The sequence below is a fragment of the Oryctolagus cuniculus genome, chromosome 13 (genome assembly GCF_964237555.1).
Source record: "Oryctolagus cuniculus chromosome 13, mOryCun1.1, whole genome shotgun sequence".
NCBI classification, from domain to species: Eukaryota; Metazoa; Chordata; class Mammalia; order Lagomorpha; family Leporidae; genus Oryctolagus; species Oryctolagus cuniculus.
The window spans coordinates 104,737,700-104,752,476 of record NC_091444.1 but is presented as its reverse complement, the minus strand read 5'-3'; the positions used below and the strand labels follow the sequence as shown (position 1 = coordinate 104,752,476).

The window sequence follows — 14,777 nt, the reverse complement described above, 5'->3', positions numbered from 1 at the left end:
TTCCTGTGCCCAGGTCCCTTCCTGGGAGGCGACCCCGCACCCCCAAAGCCCTGGGGAGCCTCCTCCTCCCTGTGGCCACCTCCAGGGGGCTGTGGTCCTTTTCCTCCCTCTCAGCTCCAAGGGGCAGCTCTGGTGTTGATTCGAAGCCCTAGACCAACCTCCACAACCTGGCCGGCCAGGTGCCCCTGGGGACACACCCCTGGTATTGGCCTGGCCAAAGTCCTCACCTGAGAGAAGGAGCTCTAAGGAGCACCAACCAGAGAGGGGTCTCATGAGGATCAAAGGAATCGGTACCCGAGGAGGGCCTGGGGTGAGGCCGTCCCCAGACTAAACGTCAGCAGGAGCAGCCGAACCAGCTCACACATCTGGCTGCCTAGTGCCCGCAGCTCCGGGGGCTCGGGGCTTTGTCTGTCTGTCAGCTACCTGCCACACCTGCCACAGCCCAGTGAGCCCATTCCCTAACACGCCCCATCCCACGACGGGGTTTTGTTCCCTGTCCTGGGTTCAGGCTCAGGCTGCTGCAGTGTGCTAAGTCAGCACAGCTCACTGGCCAGCTGCTGCTCTCCCAACCCCCCACCCCCACCCCACCCTCAGGGGTCTCTCTGGGCTCCTCAATACCTTTGCAGGATTCTCTTATCTGCTCTGCAGGTGTTTGCTTTTCCTAAGGGAAGACAAATCCTAACAAATATCCCTATCCAAATGAAATTTGAATATAAATAAGGAGCGATAATGATAGATGTTGATACTAACATTATTATGCAACCAAAAGTTTTACTTGAAGGAATTCGAAATCCCCAAGGTAACTTGAGAGCAGCACTAGATGAGGTGTCGTTTGCTGCCAGTGAGGTTGCCTCTTGCAATCAAGGGGAAGCCAGCAGTCACAGATCTTAAGAACCAAAAGCAGTGTCAACACCCACTGTTTCCCTACGCATCGAGTACAAGGGAGGTTTCAAGTGTCTGTCCAGAGAAATGACCTGACAGTTTTCATAAACGCTCCTGATTGTTTTCAGGGATTATGTGGATTGATTCAAGCCGCCCCTGCCTATCCCCGATGTATTCTTTAGTAAATAACTCTCCCTTGGGAGTCTGCAGAAAACAATGTTCTGAGGATGTTACAAGTATTTTAGATACTAAGGTGAAAAACACCTACAGCCTCTGGACTGTGTCTTCCTCCCACTCCCACCCCCTGGCCCGCCAGATGTTACAGGACAAGATTTAAGACCAAAGGGTAAAGAGAGAGCGTGCTCTGTTCTATTTCAGCTATTCAAATTCCTGGTCTGGAGGTTCATGCTGGGACGCACACATTCTGTGTTAGAATTAGCAGAGCGCGGGTCCTGGCTCCAGTCCTGATTCCAGCTCCTTGTCAGTGAGCTCCCTGGCAGGCAGCAGGTGCCGGCTCAAATCCCTGAGTCCCTGCCATCCCCACCAGAGCCCTGGACGGAGTTCCTGGCTTCCGGGTTTGGCCTGGCACAGCCTCAGATTTGGGGGCTTTGGGGAGAGAACCAGCAGATAGGAGTTCCCTGTCTTCCTTCCTCCCTCACAAATATATCAAGTTTAAAAATAAAAAAAAAAATTAAAAAAAAAAAAACCTCTCGCCAATGATGTTGCTAAAATATTCCAGTACTAAGTTGTACATTTTTTCCTGTCTCAAATGATCAGGATGAATCTTAGAACTCAAGTCACTGGGGCCAGTGCTGTGGCGTAGTGGGTAAGCTGCTGCCTGCAGTGCCAGCATCTCATTTGGGCACTGGTGTGAGTCCCAGCAGCTCCACGTCCGATCCAGCTTTCTGCTGTGGCCTGGGAAAGCAGTAGAAGATGGCCCAAGTCCTTGGGACCTGCACCCATGTGGGAGCCCGGGAAGAAGCTCCTGGCTTTGGATCAGGACATCTCTGGCCATTGTGGCCATCTGGGGAGTGAACCATTGGATGGAAGATATCTCTCTCTCTCTCTCTGCCTCTCTGAAACTCTGCCTTTCAAATAAATTAAAAAAAAAAAAAAAAAAAAGAACTCAAGTCACACCATGGCTTAATTTTAAGCAAGTTTCCTTCCATATACAGTAACTGTGTACTTTATCATCTTAAGTTTAATGAAATGTGGGTTTACAATTTCTCTTGTCTCTCATCTCCCCTTCCTATTCTTCTTCCCTTCTAATTCCTTTAGCTTTTCTCTCTGTTCTCACTTAAAACACAGGGAGCTCTGTACGTGCAGGCTCCACATCCTAAGGCTCAGCCAACCTCAGACGGAGAGATCAGTAACAACGCTTTCTTCAATACCGAAGACGCACAGACCCTTTTCCTCGTCCTTCCCTAAGCAAGATAGTAGAACAGCATTTACATTGTATCGGGCACTGCAAGTAACTTAAGGATGATTTAACATATGCAGAGTATCTATGTAATATGCAAACACTATGGCTTTTCCCCCTCCAAGTATTTTATTTTGAAAGGCAGGGTAACTGACAGAGAGGGAGACAGAGAGACAAAGATCTTCCATCCGCTGGTTCACTCCCCAAACAGCCATAACAGCCGGGCCAAAGCCAGGAGTGAGGCGTTCCATCCCAATCCCTGACACGGGTGGCAGGGACCCAAGCACCTGGGCCATTTTTGCTGCCTTCCCAGGCCCGTTAGCAGGGAGCTGCATGGGAAGTGGAGCAACCGGGACTCGAACCCACACTCTGTATGGGATTCCAGTGTTGCAAGCTTGGCTTCACCTACTGCACCACAATGCAGCCCCTGACTGACTGCCATTTTAGACGAGGGCCTTGAGGGTCACAGATTTCAATACCTGGGAGGTACACGTCTTTGAGGAATGAGGAGGAAGAAGCTTGGACCTCATCTAGTGCCCTCTTAGAACTGGAGAGCGCTCTTCTTGACTAATAGAGAAATTGGAGTCTCTTTTTCTGCTCTCACCAAGGCCAAGGTGCTGAGGAAGGAGTTCCTGTCTCCAAGGAAGAAGAAAAAAAAAAAGGAGGCATTCAATAGAATGCCTGCAACACCAGCATCCCGTATGGGTGCCGGTTTGAGTCCTGGATGCACCACTCCCAATCCAGCTCCTTGCTAATGGCCCAGGAAAGATAGCAGAAGACCGGCCCTTGCCACCCACGCGGGAGACCCAGATGGAGTTCCAGGCCCCCGGCTTCTGTTGCAGCCGTTTGGGGAGTGAGCCAGCAGAAGACAGACAATCCCACCCCCTTACCTAATCTGTCTGTCTCCCCCTCTCTCTACAACTCTGCCTTTCAAATAAATAGATTTTGTAAAAAATTTTAAACTAAGAATGCTGACTCTGGCTTGCTGCATCCTGTCCCCGTTCTCACTAGCATCAACAATCAAGGCCTGATTAGCCCTTTGTTCTGAATTCCGGAACGAAAGAGCAAACCATGCTCTCCTAGCACCTCCCTCCCCTTGCACAGCTGGGCCACAGCCAGCCCTCAGCGCTCTGTCACTTCTGCAACACGGGCGCCAGCCTCCCCAGGGGCCCGCATCCCTCGTGTCCTGCTGTGGTCACACGTGGACGGCCCACGCTGACCCACACTGGAATTACTACTCAATACACAGCAGTATGGACTCCTACGCCACGGGGGACCACCTACGGCACCTGCCACCTGCTGGAAATGAAATCCCTCAACTAACAGAGACCTTCGCCGTGTCCAGGTTAGGTGACCAGATGGGTAGGAAACTATGAAATCAGCATAAGGCCCCCTGACCTGGCCTTCATCCGCATGTTGGACATGAATCAGTGAACTTATACATCAACATTTAGAAATAAAGAAAGGGGAAACCTCGGCAAACAAGACACCACCACCCCCCCCCACCCCTTACAAAAGGGCTGGCTGTCATGTCGCTTGGCGCTCTCCTCCACCTTCCCTCAAAGCCTCTAGTTTCTCCCCTGTGAGCCCTGGGGAACCTCTGTTCTGCTAAGGGCCCTTTGCATATTTGTGACATCATTTGCGGGCCATATGAAATGACCAACTTAACAATTAGCCTGCTGTCCATTTATGGAGTTTCGAGCCCCACCTTGGCGGGGGCAGGACAAATGGTTTCGCAGACCACATACAGTATGTGAGCAGGACAGCAGGAAGGTGCCCGCCCACGGACAGACACCCACGAGGCCCCCCTCCCCTGGAGAGAACTTCCTTCCTTCCTTCCTGCTTTTTTTTTTTTTTTTTTTTTTTTAAAGATTTAAGAGACAGAGATCTCCCATCCACTGGTTCGCTCCCCAGGTGGCCACAACGGCACCTGGCCAGGCCAAAGCCAAGAGCTTCATCCACACACGAAGCTTTCTCTTTCTACTTGTCTGTCTCAGACACATGCGCCAGAATCCCGCCATGTAAGAATTTAGCTACATGAGGCTCCACTGTTTGATGCCTTTCAGATGGGTCACACACCTATCTCGCCTGGGTGGAGGCTGCCAAGCATGCCTTGTAATGTTGCTTTGGGAACTCAGGCGAAGGGCTGGCCATCAGTCTTTGCACGAGGGTTACAGCCAGAATGCAGACTCATATCCACCCCTCCACTCCTGCTTCGGGAGGCCCAGGCTCAGACCCCCTCCCCATTTCCAACGTTTTCAGATGTTTGTAGCAGGAGGCTTTGGCGTTGACTATGCCATCAAATCGCCACAATCAAATTCTCTCTGTATGGGTTCAACCGTGCTAGCAAGGAGTTTCTGGAAGAGAAAATATTCTTTGCACGTGTAAGGGAGCAGGTGCTCAAGACTTATAGTGTATCTGTGGCTGACAGCTGCGCAGAAGCTAAGCCCCTCAGGGGAGCAAACTCCTAGGACAAATCACCAGTTTTGATTCTGTTAAATAAACACTGAATAGCTTCACAGATCTCTCAGATGTTATACATCTGTAAGGATAGCCGCTGGTGCACAGATGGGCTGTGGTTCACGTGGGAAGTTCTCTTCCACGCAACTTCCATGTTTTCTTAGGTAAGGTCATCATTCCTTAATGCAAAAGTATTGCATAAGGAGAACAATTATCTGTATGTACTTAGTATTTCTCCTACATGTATTTTAGGAGGAAAATGTCATCGACTCCTTTATAAATGTTAGCAATCATCAGTAGCTTATGGAACTGTAAAGCTTTGTGGAAAATCCTAGGAAATCCTGCGACATTCTTAGAAATGTTGATTGCTGGGGTCAGTGTTGTGGCGCAGAGGGTGAGCCACCACTGGCGACACCGGCATCCCATGGGAGCGCTGGTTCAAGTCCTGGCCACTTCACTTCTGATCCAGCTGTCTGGGAAGGGAGGAAGATGGCCCGAGTAGTGGGGTTGTCCCGCCCCCGTAGAGCTCTGGGCTGCTGGCTTCAGTCTGGCTCAGCCCAGCCACAGTACTAATGGAAGAGTGACCCAGCGGATTTGAGAGACAGCTCTGATTGCACTTCTATTTGTTGTCCGGGGACGCTGGGGTAAAGAATTAACCTGTCTGGACCTCTGTTTCTTATCAGTAGAAGAAAGAGAGCAATCGCCTGGCTAGGTTGCCATGAGATGTAGATGACATGAGTCATCTTGCAATAGAACTTGTGTCATCTTTTCTCCCCTCGAAAAGAAATTTTCCAGGCGTTACCAGGCAACAGGACAGGAAAGAACACAGCTGCCCAGTGCTCCCGCCCAGCACCGAGCCTGCAGGGCTGCCATCCCCCTTGCCAAGGCACCGCCGGGGCCGGGGAGCGGCCACTGCTGGTACGGAGATGTTCCTGAAATGAGCAAGCCCAAAGCCCTCGGAGGGAAGCAGGCCGGCCTGCTCCCCTGGCTGGGCCGTGTTTATGACGTCTGGCTTCTTTTATTGGTCTCTGCCCTCAGGAATGCGGCGAGGACTCATGTTTGTGAGAGGATGGTCAGCCCCAGCCTGGCGGGCCACAGCGCTGGATCTGTCTCTGGGCTGGGGACAGAGCTGCTCGCGCGGGCTCCAGACAGATTGTGGGCTCCCGTCCATTTACGAGGATGTTTAACGAGGGGAGGGGCATGGCTGGCCCTGGGCTGAGCGGGCAGGCTGCTGCGTGCAGCGTCCTCCAGGGAGGAGACAAGAGGAAGAACATTCTGGAAGAAGGGAGAGAGGAGACAGCAGGGCCATTTGATCCCAAAGGACTTATGGTGTGGGTAACAGCTGCGACAGGAGCGTGCGAAACTGGACGAAGGTGGTGAAGACTTAGTACTGACTGGTGCCTTCCTCCTCCATCAGAGCCCGGGGAGGGGGATGGCATCTGGCGTCTGGGGTAGCAGTGAAGGTCCAGCTTAGGACCTCGGCATCGCTTCTCAGGGTGTCTGGCTGGTTCCACTCCTAATTCAGGCTTTTTGCTAATGCACAGCAAGAGACGGCTCAAGTACTTAGGTCCCTGCCACCCATGCAGGAAACTGGGACCCAGTCCCTGGCTTCTGACTGTTGTGGGAATTTGGGGGAGTGAACCAGTGGATGGGAGCGCTCGCTCTCTCACTCATTCTCTCTCTCGTACTCTCTGCCTTTCAAATGAACAACAGTAACAAAGAACATTGCATAGGAACCCCAGGCACATCGCTAACCCCATGAAAACTGCTGATTAGCAAACATCTGTTTAGATGCAGCAAGAGTGACACTGTCGCTGGAGTTGGGAACTCCAAGCGCCTGTCCCATCAAACTCTCCTGGCAAAGACACGAGGAGGAAATACTTCCCAATTCATCTCATGAAGCCGACAGAAGCCTGACACCAGAGCCAGAAAAAGACATTCATTGCAAGATGGAGTAACAGTCTGATAGCCTTCATAAATGTAAACGCAAAAATCCTCAGAAAATATCGGTAAACTGAATCCAGCAAGGCACCAAGCAGAAAGATGATTCCACACCAGAAAAAACCTCCAACGTGATTTACCATATCAATACATCTGGAAAACGTGTTTCACAACACTCATTCGGGATTTTTTTTAAAAAATAGGGAAAAAATCCTCTTACGAAACCAGAAATAGAAGGACTTTGCTTAACCTGATAAGAACATCTTCAAAAATGCAGCCAAATCGCATGGTTGGAGAAAAAAAAGCCAGCGTGTTTTCTGCCGCTCCTCCTACTCGGTACCGTGCGGAGGCTCGGGCCAGGGCCATTCAGAGGGGTAAATTCAGAAAGGAAGATGCAAAACCCTACCTATCCCAGATAAAACGACCGTCTTCCTAGAACACCCCAAAGCACCTACGGAAAAGCTACTGCAAGTAATGAGCAAATTTCAAAAAGTCAGAGAACACACCAAAATCAGTAGTGTTTCTCTATATATTACCCACAAATACCTGAGATTTGAAATCTGAAGAAAAATTTACTGTGTACAATAAAACCAAAACACATTAGATATTTAAATAGAAATATAACCAAATATGACTAAAAGCTAACTCTTAAAAAGTTATTTATTTATTTAAAAGGCAGAGTTAGAGAGAAGGGAAAAGAGAGAGAGAGAGAGAGAGAGAGAGATCGTCCATCCACTGGCTCACTCCCCAAAATGGCCACAACAGCCAGTGCTGGGCCAGACCAAAGCCAGGAGCCAGGAGCTCCATCTGGGTCTCCCACATGGGTGCAGGGGCCATCTTCTGCTGCTTTCCCAGGTGCATTAGCAGGGAGATGGACTGGAAGTGAAGCAGCCGGGACTCACAGCAGCACCCACATGGGATGCTGGGGCCACAGCTGGCAGCTTAACCCACAGTGTTGCACCAGCCCCAAGAGCTGACTCTCCACAACTAGAAAGTGTGCAATTGGCTGGCGCCGCGGCTCACTAGGCTAATCCTCCGCCTAGCGGCGCCGGCACACCGGGTTCTAGTCCCGGTTGGGGTGCCGGATTCTGTCCCAGTTGCCCCTCTTCCAAGCCAGCCCTCTGCTGTGGCCAGGGAGTGCAGTGGAGGATGGCCCAGGTGCTAGGGCCCTGCACCCCATGGGAGACCAGGAAAAGCACCTGGCTCCTGCCATCGGATCAGCGCGGTGCACCAGCCGCGGCGGCCATTGGAGGGTGAACCAACGGCAAAGGAAGACCTTTCTCTCTGTCTCTCTCTCTCACTGTCCACTCTGCCTGTCAAAAAAAAAAAAAAAGTGTGCAATTATACACCGTCTCCATAAATCGGGAGAGATACCTGTTCACAGAATGGAAGTCTAAATGGAGTTGTTAATTCCGTTCAAATCCATCTGTAGATTCAAATCAATTCCAATAAAAATTCTATGAAGTCATGTTGTAGAAATCAACAGGCTTTTAGGATTTACATGCAGGGACCTGATGTCATTTGTGACTCAGGAAGCCAGGCCGCCACCTGCCACACTGGCATCTCATGTAGGAGCTCCAGTTCTGGTCCCGGCTGCGCTACTCTGATCCAGTTCCCTGCTAATGCGCCTGGGAAGGCAGCAGAGGATGGCCCAGGTGCTTGGGCCCCTGCACCCATGTGGAGTTCCTGGCTGCTGGCTTTGGCCTGGCCATCACAGTCATTTTGGTAGTAAACCAGAAGATGGATGAAAGATCTCTCTCTCTCTGTTACTCTGCCTTTCAAATACATACATAAATCTTTAAATAAATAAAATTTATATGGAAAAGCAAAAAATAGCTAGAGCAGTTACAAAAACAAAGTTGGACAATACATACCACTTAATTTCCAGGCTTACTATAAAGCTACCGAAATAAAAAGTATGATGGAGTTGACAAGCCAGATAGACTTGATGGAGTATCTGGAAACAGTGTCTGTCTCTGTCTCTGTCTCCCTCTCTCTCTCTCTCTCTCTTTCACTCTCACTCTCACTCTCATACACACACACACACACACACACACACACACCATTAATGGTCAATGAGGCCGGCGCCATGGCTCACTAGGCTAATCCTCCGCCTGTGGTGCCAACACACTGGGTTCTAGTCCTGGTCGGGCACCGGATTCTGTCCCGGTTGCCCCTCTTCCAGCTCTCTGCTGTGGCCCGGGAGTGCAGTGGAGGATGGCCCAAGTCCTTGGGACCTGCACCCCATGGGAGACCAGGAGAAGTACCTGGCTTCTGCCTTCGGATCAGCGCGGTGCGCTGGCAGCAGCGTGCCGGCCGCAGTGGCCATTGGAGGGTGAACCAATGGCAAAAGGAAGATCTTTCTCTCTGTCTCTCTCTCTCACTGCCCACTCTGCCTGTCAAAATTAATTAATTAATTAATTAAAAAATGGTCAATGAAAAATCAAAGGCAACACCCTAGAAAAAAGATAACCTCAGAGTGAAGAATCTGGAATAATCGGACTTTCACACACACAAGACAAAGAAAAAGAATCTTGACTCATGTTTTACACTGCATTTAAAAAGCAATGGGGGGGCCGGTGCTGTGGTGTAGTGCCAGCATCCCATATGGGTGCCGGTTCAAGTCCTGGTTCCTCCACTTCCAATCTGGCTCTCTGCTATGGCCTGGGAGAGCAGGAGAAGATAGTCCAAGTCCTTGGGGCCCTGCACCCATGTGGGAGACCTGGAGGAAGCTCCTGGCTCCTGGGTTCAGATCGGTGCAGTTCAGGCTATTGCGGCCAACTGGGGAGGGAACCAGCAGATGGAAGACCTCTCTCTCACTCTGCCTCTCCTTCTCTCTGTGTGCAACTCTTTCAAATAAATAAATAACTTTTTAAAAAAAGCAATGGGGCTGGCATTTGGCCTGGTGTTTAAGCTGCCAGCTGGGAAGCCCACCTCCCAGACACAGTGCCTGGATTCACCTCCCAGCTCCACCGCTGACGCCAGCGTCCTGGGGAGAGACTTCGGGGGCACTGATGTTCCAGTTAGGTAGAGCCACGGGGGAGACCTGGGTTGAGTTCCCAGCTCTCACCTGGCCCAGCCCCAGCCTCTGTGGGCATCTGGGGAGTGAATCAGCAGATACAAGCTCGCTCTCGCTCGCTCTCCAATAAATAAAAAAGTCTTAAAGACTCACACAGCAGGGCCGTTGTTGTGGTGCTGGGTGAGCCGCAGGCTGGACGCTGGCATCCCACTTGAGCCCCACCTTGCGTTCCCGCGGCTCCACTTCCCGGCCAGCTCCCCAGCTGATGAGCCCAGGAAAGCAGTGGAACATGGTCTGAGTGCCTGGGGCCCTGTCACCTCTGTGGGAAACCTGGATGGAGCTCCAGGCTCCTGGCTTCAGCTTGGACAGCTCCCTGCGGATGCACACCTAGAGGAAGCAGGGCTGGCTCAAGTCCTGGGGCCCCTGCCACTCACGGGGGAGACCGGGTTTGAGTTCTGGGCGCCCAGCTTCAGCCTGGCCCAGCCCTGCCCACTGTGGACTACAGCTGGGTAGGGACTAAGTCTCCTCTCTGGGCTGGATGCCCTCCCACAGGTCTCCAGTACCTGGAAGACCTCCCCTCTCCCTTTTTTTTTTTTTTTTTCCAAGATTTATTTGAAAGGCAGAGTTACAGAGATGCAGAGAGAGACAGAGAGGTCTTCTATCCACTGGTTCACTCCCCAGATGGCCGCAACAGTTGGAGTTACACCAATCGGAAGCCAGGAGCTTCTTCCAGGTCTCCCACATGGGTGCAGCACTTGGGCCATCTTCTACTGCTTTTCCCAGGCCAGAGCAGAGAGATGGATCAGAAGTGGAGCAGCCAGGACTAGAACCGGCACCCATAAGGAATACCAGCACTTCAGGCCAGGGCGTTAACCCACTGCACCACAGACCTGGCCCCCGGCCATCTTCTACTGCTTTCCCAGGCCACAGCAGAGAGGTGGATTGGAAATGGAGCAGCCAGGACTCGAACTGGTGCCCATCTGGGATGCCGGCACTGCAGGTGGCAGCTTTACCCACTAAGTCACAGCACCAGCCCCCTCTGTGCCTTTCAAATAAATGAAGAACTAATTTGCCAGAATGAAAGGCCGTGAAAGATTCACTTAAGAGTGTGGTACAGCTCCTGCCCCCACACGGGAGACCCGGATGGAGCTCCTGCCTCAGGGCTCCAGCCTGGCCCAGCCCGGGCTGCTGAGGCCATTTGGGGAGTGAAGCAGCAGATGGAAGCTCTCTTTTCTCTCCTCTCTTCTCTCCCTCACTCTGCCTTTCAAATAAACAAAATAAACCTTTGAACCAATAATAAACTGTAACATAACAAACATATGTTGATTTAAACCACTGAGTTGGTGGCGATTTTGGAACACAGCTGTAGACAGCCAATGCAAAGAATGATTAATGCATTAAAATGTGTCAAGCTAATTTAGTCAATGAGAAAATTTTAAAAATTTTATTTATTTGACAAGAAAAAACAGATTGAACAAGCTCCCAGGTGCTCGTTCGGTCCTCTAATGACAGCAGTAGCTGGAGCAGGTCCCCACGTGGGTGGCAGGGACCCAGACACTCCGGTCATCACCTGCTGCCTCCCAGGATCTGAACTGGCAGGAGCTGCGCCAGGAATCGAACCCAGGCACTCCGATGTGGGTGGCAGGTGTAAACCGCTAGGCCTGCTGCTTGAGAACATTTTACAGATCGGATCCCATGAGTTCCTCACCCAGTAATAAGTCAGTTCCACTGACTTATAATATGCCAGGGAACCTAGGGAGAGGAGGACGCTGTCCAGTGGGGGCGGGGCCCTGTGCTGGAGACTTCCTGGACACTGTGCTGCTCCAAGGCATCCCTCCTCCCCCTCCAGGCCAGGGCTGCAGCCAACCAAGGAAGCCGTCTCCTCCCTGGGCTGGACACCCTCGCACAGGGCTCCAGGCCCGACGGCGACACCCAGGGCAGGAACACATTCTATGCTCTGTGTCTCTCAACTCTTGCCACGCCCAGGGGTGAGGCTGAGCACCCAGGAATCACCACTCCGGGTCATCACCGTAAGAGACCGCGTGGGTCATGGCACAGTGGCTTTTCTGAGGGTATGCGCACAGTGGCGGTAACCACCTGCTCCGAGTTGGCCCAAGCAGGAAATGAACACCCTTTGTGTTCGTTTAAATATTTAAACACCGTGCTGTTGGTTTTTTCCGTGACCCTCTGTGGGTTCTTTTACCCCACGCCAGTAGCTCCGAGGATCGCCCAAGGCGGTTGGAAGGCGTCCTCACTCACCCTGTAACTTTTCAGCCGGATGAAGTCGACCTTCATGGAGACGAACTGATCCGAGTTCCGGCTGATGTTCTTCAGGTGCTCGACCAGGTCAGCGCAGAATTTGTAGCCCCCTTTCAGCACACACAGGACCATGAGGTCACAGTAGCCTATGTCCTTCATAATGTCCTTGGCCAGCCTCTCAATTCTGAAAGAAGCAGGTGCAGGAGAGACATTATAGCACAACCTCTGTTCAGTGAGAATGCGCACGCGGTGTGTTGCACACGAGGCTACTCAGGGGACGCTGCAGAAACACCTGGGAGAGAGAAACCTACAGGTGGAAAACCACAGTGAAGGCTGGGCATGCAGAGAATGTTGACGGCCGCGTCACCCACCGTATATCCTCGCTCCTGTGTCACAGAAATCATTAAGGTGGGACTCACAAAGGTCAGGGTCAAGGTCAAGCTTGACACATCCAAGGACACCTTGACTGACCTAAAAGATGGTATTCTGTGATCTCACACGCACTCACTTCATGGCACGGAAAAAGGAAGCGGGAGTGATTCAGCCCACGTACCACCTCACCGGGGACTAGAGACGCCAGGCATTTGGCCTGGTTAAAACACCGCATAGGATGCTTCAGTGCCTTACGGTAGTAACTGGGTGTGAGGCCTGGCTCCACTCCTGGCTCCAGCTTCCTGCCAATGCACACCTTAGGCGGTGGCACGTGACAGCCCAGGCACCAGGGTCCTTTTTTTACCATTGTGAGAGAGTTGAATTGAGTTCCTGGCTCCTGGCTTTGGCCTGACCCAGCCCCAGCTGTTGCAGGTATTTGAGGAATGAACCAGTGGATGGAAGAGCTGTGTATCTCTGTATGTCTGTCTCCCTCACTGCCTCTCAAATAGTAATAAAAAGTCAGAATGTTGAAGATGGTGGGATAGGGAGGGAGTCTAGGGAAAGTTGAAAAAAAGTGCACAGAGTGCAGTCTCAAGGAAGAATTAGAGAGAAAATGGCAGAAGAAACTCCACATGAATTAGAGGGACACTGTGGACCTATGTGGAGGGTATGGACGCACATAACTCAGGACTCCAGCAGCCGAGAGTCTCAGCACCAGCTGTGGAGAGAGGCGAGACCAGACTGCAGCAGCCCACGCACTGGCCATAAAGCTGCAGGAGGAGCCTGGCCTGAGTCCGGCTTGGGGCCCTAAGGGAGGACAGTGTACCTGCCAAACTAGAGGAGAAAAAAAAAAGGGGGGCACATTTGTCTCTGCCCCACTACCCAGTGCCAACACCCTGTAACCTGCCGCGAGAGGGCAGGTGCCATTTTGGATATACATAACAACTGCGCCAGCTCATGTCCGCATGGCAGGCAACCAGCCAAGTGGAGAAACCCGAGTCTGGCTGGGAGAACTGACTGTGGGAGGCTTGAGAGCCTCTCTGTAAAAGCACTGTGGCTGCGTGGAAGGGTAACAGGGTGTGGCTGGGACTTTGGGCAGTCAGTGTGGGCAGCTCCACGTGCTTGGGGATCCCCAGTTCCCTGGTGAGGGTCATTGCTGCGGGATTGATTGAGGACAGCATGGATCCTTTGTGTGGTTCTTGTGGCAGCACTGACACGTATTATACCCACTGGCTCTACTGCCCAGGCACTGGTCTCCTTTGTGGAGAGGCAGTGGGCAAAGACTACCCCAACAGAGAGAGATTTACCACGCCCATCCTGGGTGTCAGCTTGGACACTCCCCTCACCCTGGAGCACTGAACAGAGCTCCCTGGCCACACCCACTACATGCCTCTAGGTATTCACTGCAAGAGCTGACACTCCACTAAGCCACAGAGGCATACTCCGAAGAGAAAAGCCTCACAGGGAAGAAACAAAACAAAAAAGAAACCAACCAGTATCTCCACAAATGCTGAATAATAAACACAGCAATTCAAGAAAGAAGAATAAGGAAGACAACATGATGCCCCCAAAGAACACAACACCTCAACACTAGAATGTGAAGATGAAGAGACTGAAGACATGCAATTCAAAAAATTGATGGCTAATTACTTAGAAGTAATCAGAAGCAAATCCACAAACAGATGAAATCTGTACATGACATGAAAGAAAATTTCTCCCACGAAATTGAGATCTTAAAATAAAATCCTGGAAATGAAGAAGTCAATAAATAAAAATGCAGTGGGAATTCTTAACAATAGAATCGGTAAAGTGAAAGAAAGAATATCCAAGTTAGAAGACAAATCACTGGAAATTTTACATTCAGGTTACAAAAAAAGAAATTAGAAAACTGAAAACCAGTTTTGGAAATATATGGGATACTATCAAACAACCCAACATACAGGTCATATGAGTTCCTGTAAGCATGGAAAAAAGAATTGATTAGAAGGCCTTTTTATTGAAATAATTATAGAAAACATCCATAATTTGGAGAAAGGGACTTCCAAGTACAGGAAGTATCTAGAACTCATATAGACATGACCAGAACAGATCTTCACCACAACACATTGTAATCAAACTCTCCACAGTGAAACAAAGAAATTATTCTAAAATGTGCATGAGAGAAATGCCAGATTACTTTAAGAGAATATTCAGTTAGACTCACAGTGGATTTCTCATCAGAAACCCTACAGGCTAGGAGAGAATGGCAAGAAACAGTCCAAGTCTAAAGACAAAAAAACTGTCAACCCAGAATACTGTACTGTGCAAAGCTCTCATTTATTAATGAAGATGAAAAAAAAAAACCTTCCATAACAAACAAATTGAAGAAAGTTGTCACCACCTGTCTAGCCTTACCAAAGATGCATAAGGATGTGCTACACACAG

At 50.7% G+C, this 14,777-nt stretch overlaps 1 protein-coding gene across 10 annotated transcripts in view; it reads right to left on the bottom strand.

The window, feature by feature from the left end:
* The window catches only part of PRTFDC1 (phosphoribosyl transferase domain containing 1), an 84,712-nt gene that overhangs the window by 51,490 nt on the left and 18,445 nt on the right, over nucleotides 1-14,777 (bottom strand). For all 10 annotated transcript variants that reach the window (XR_007909775.2, XM_051821001.2, XM_051821007.2 and 7 more), the window contains exon 3: nucleotides 11,982-12,165. Coding sequence is in view for 9 of the 10 variants with exons in the window: in XM_051821001.2 (XP_051676961.2) it covers nucleotides 11,982-12,165 (184 nt within the window). In the remaining variant the exon portion in view is untranslated. The remainder of the gene's footprint in view (nucleotides 1-11,981; nucleotides 12,166-14,777) is intronic.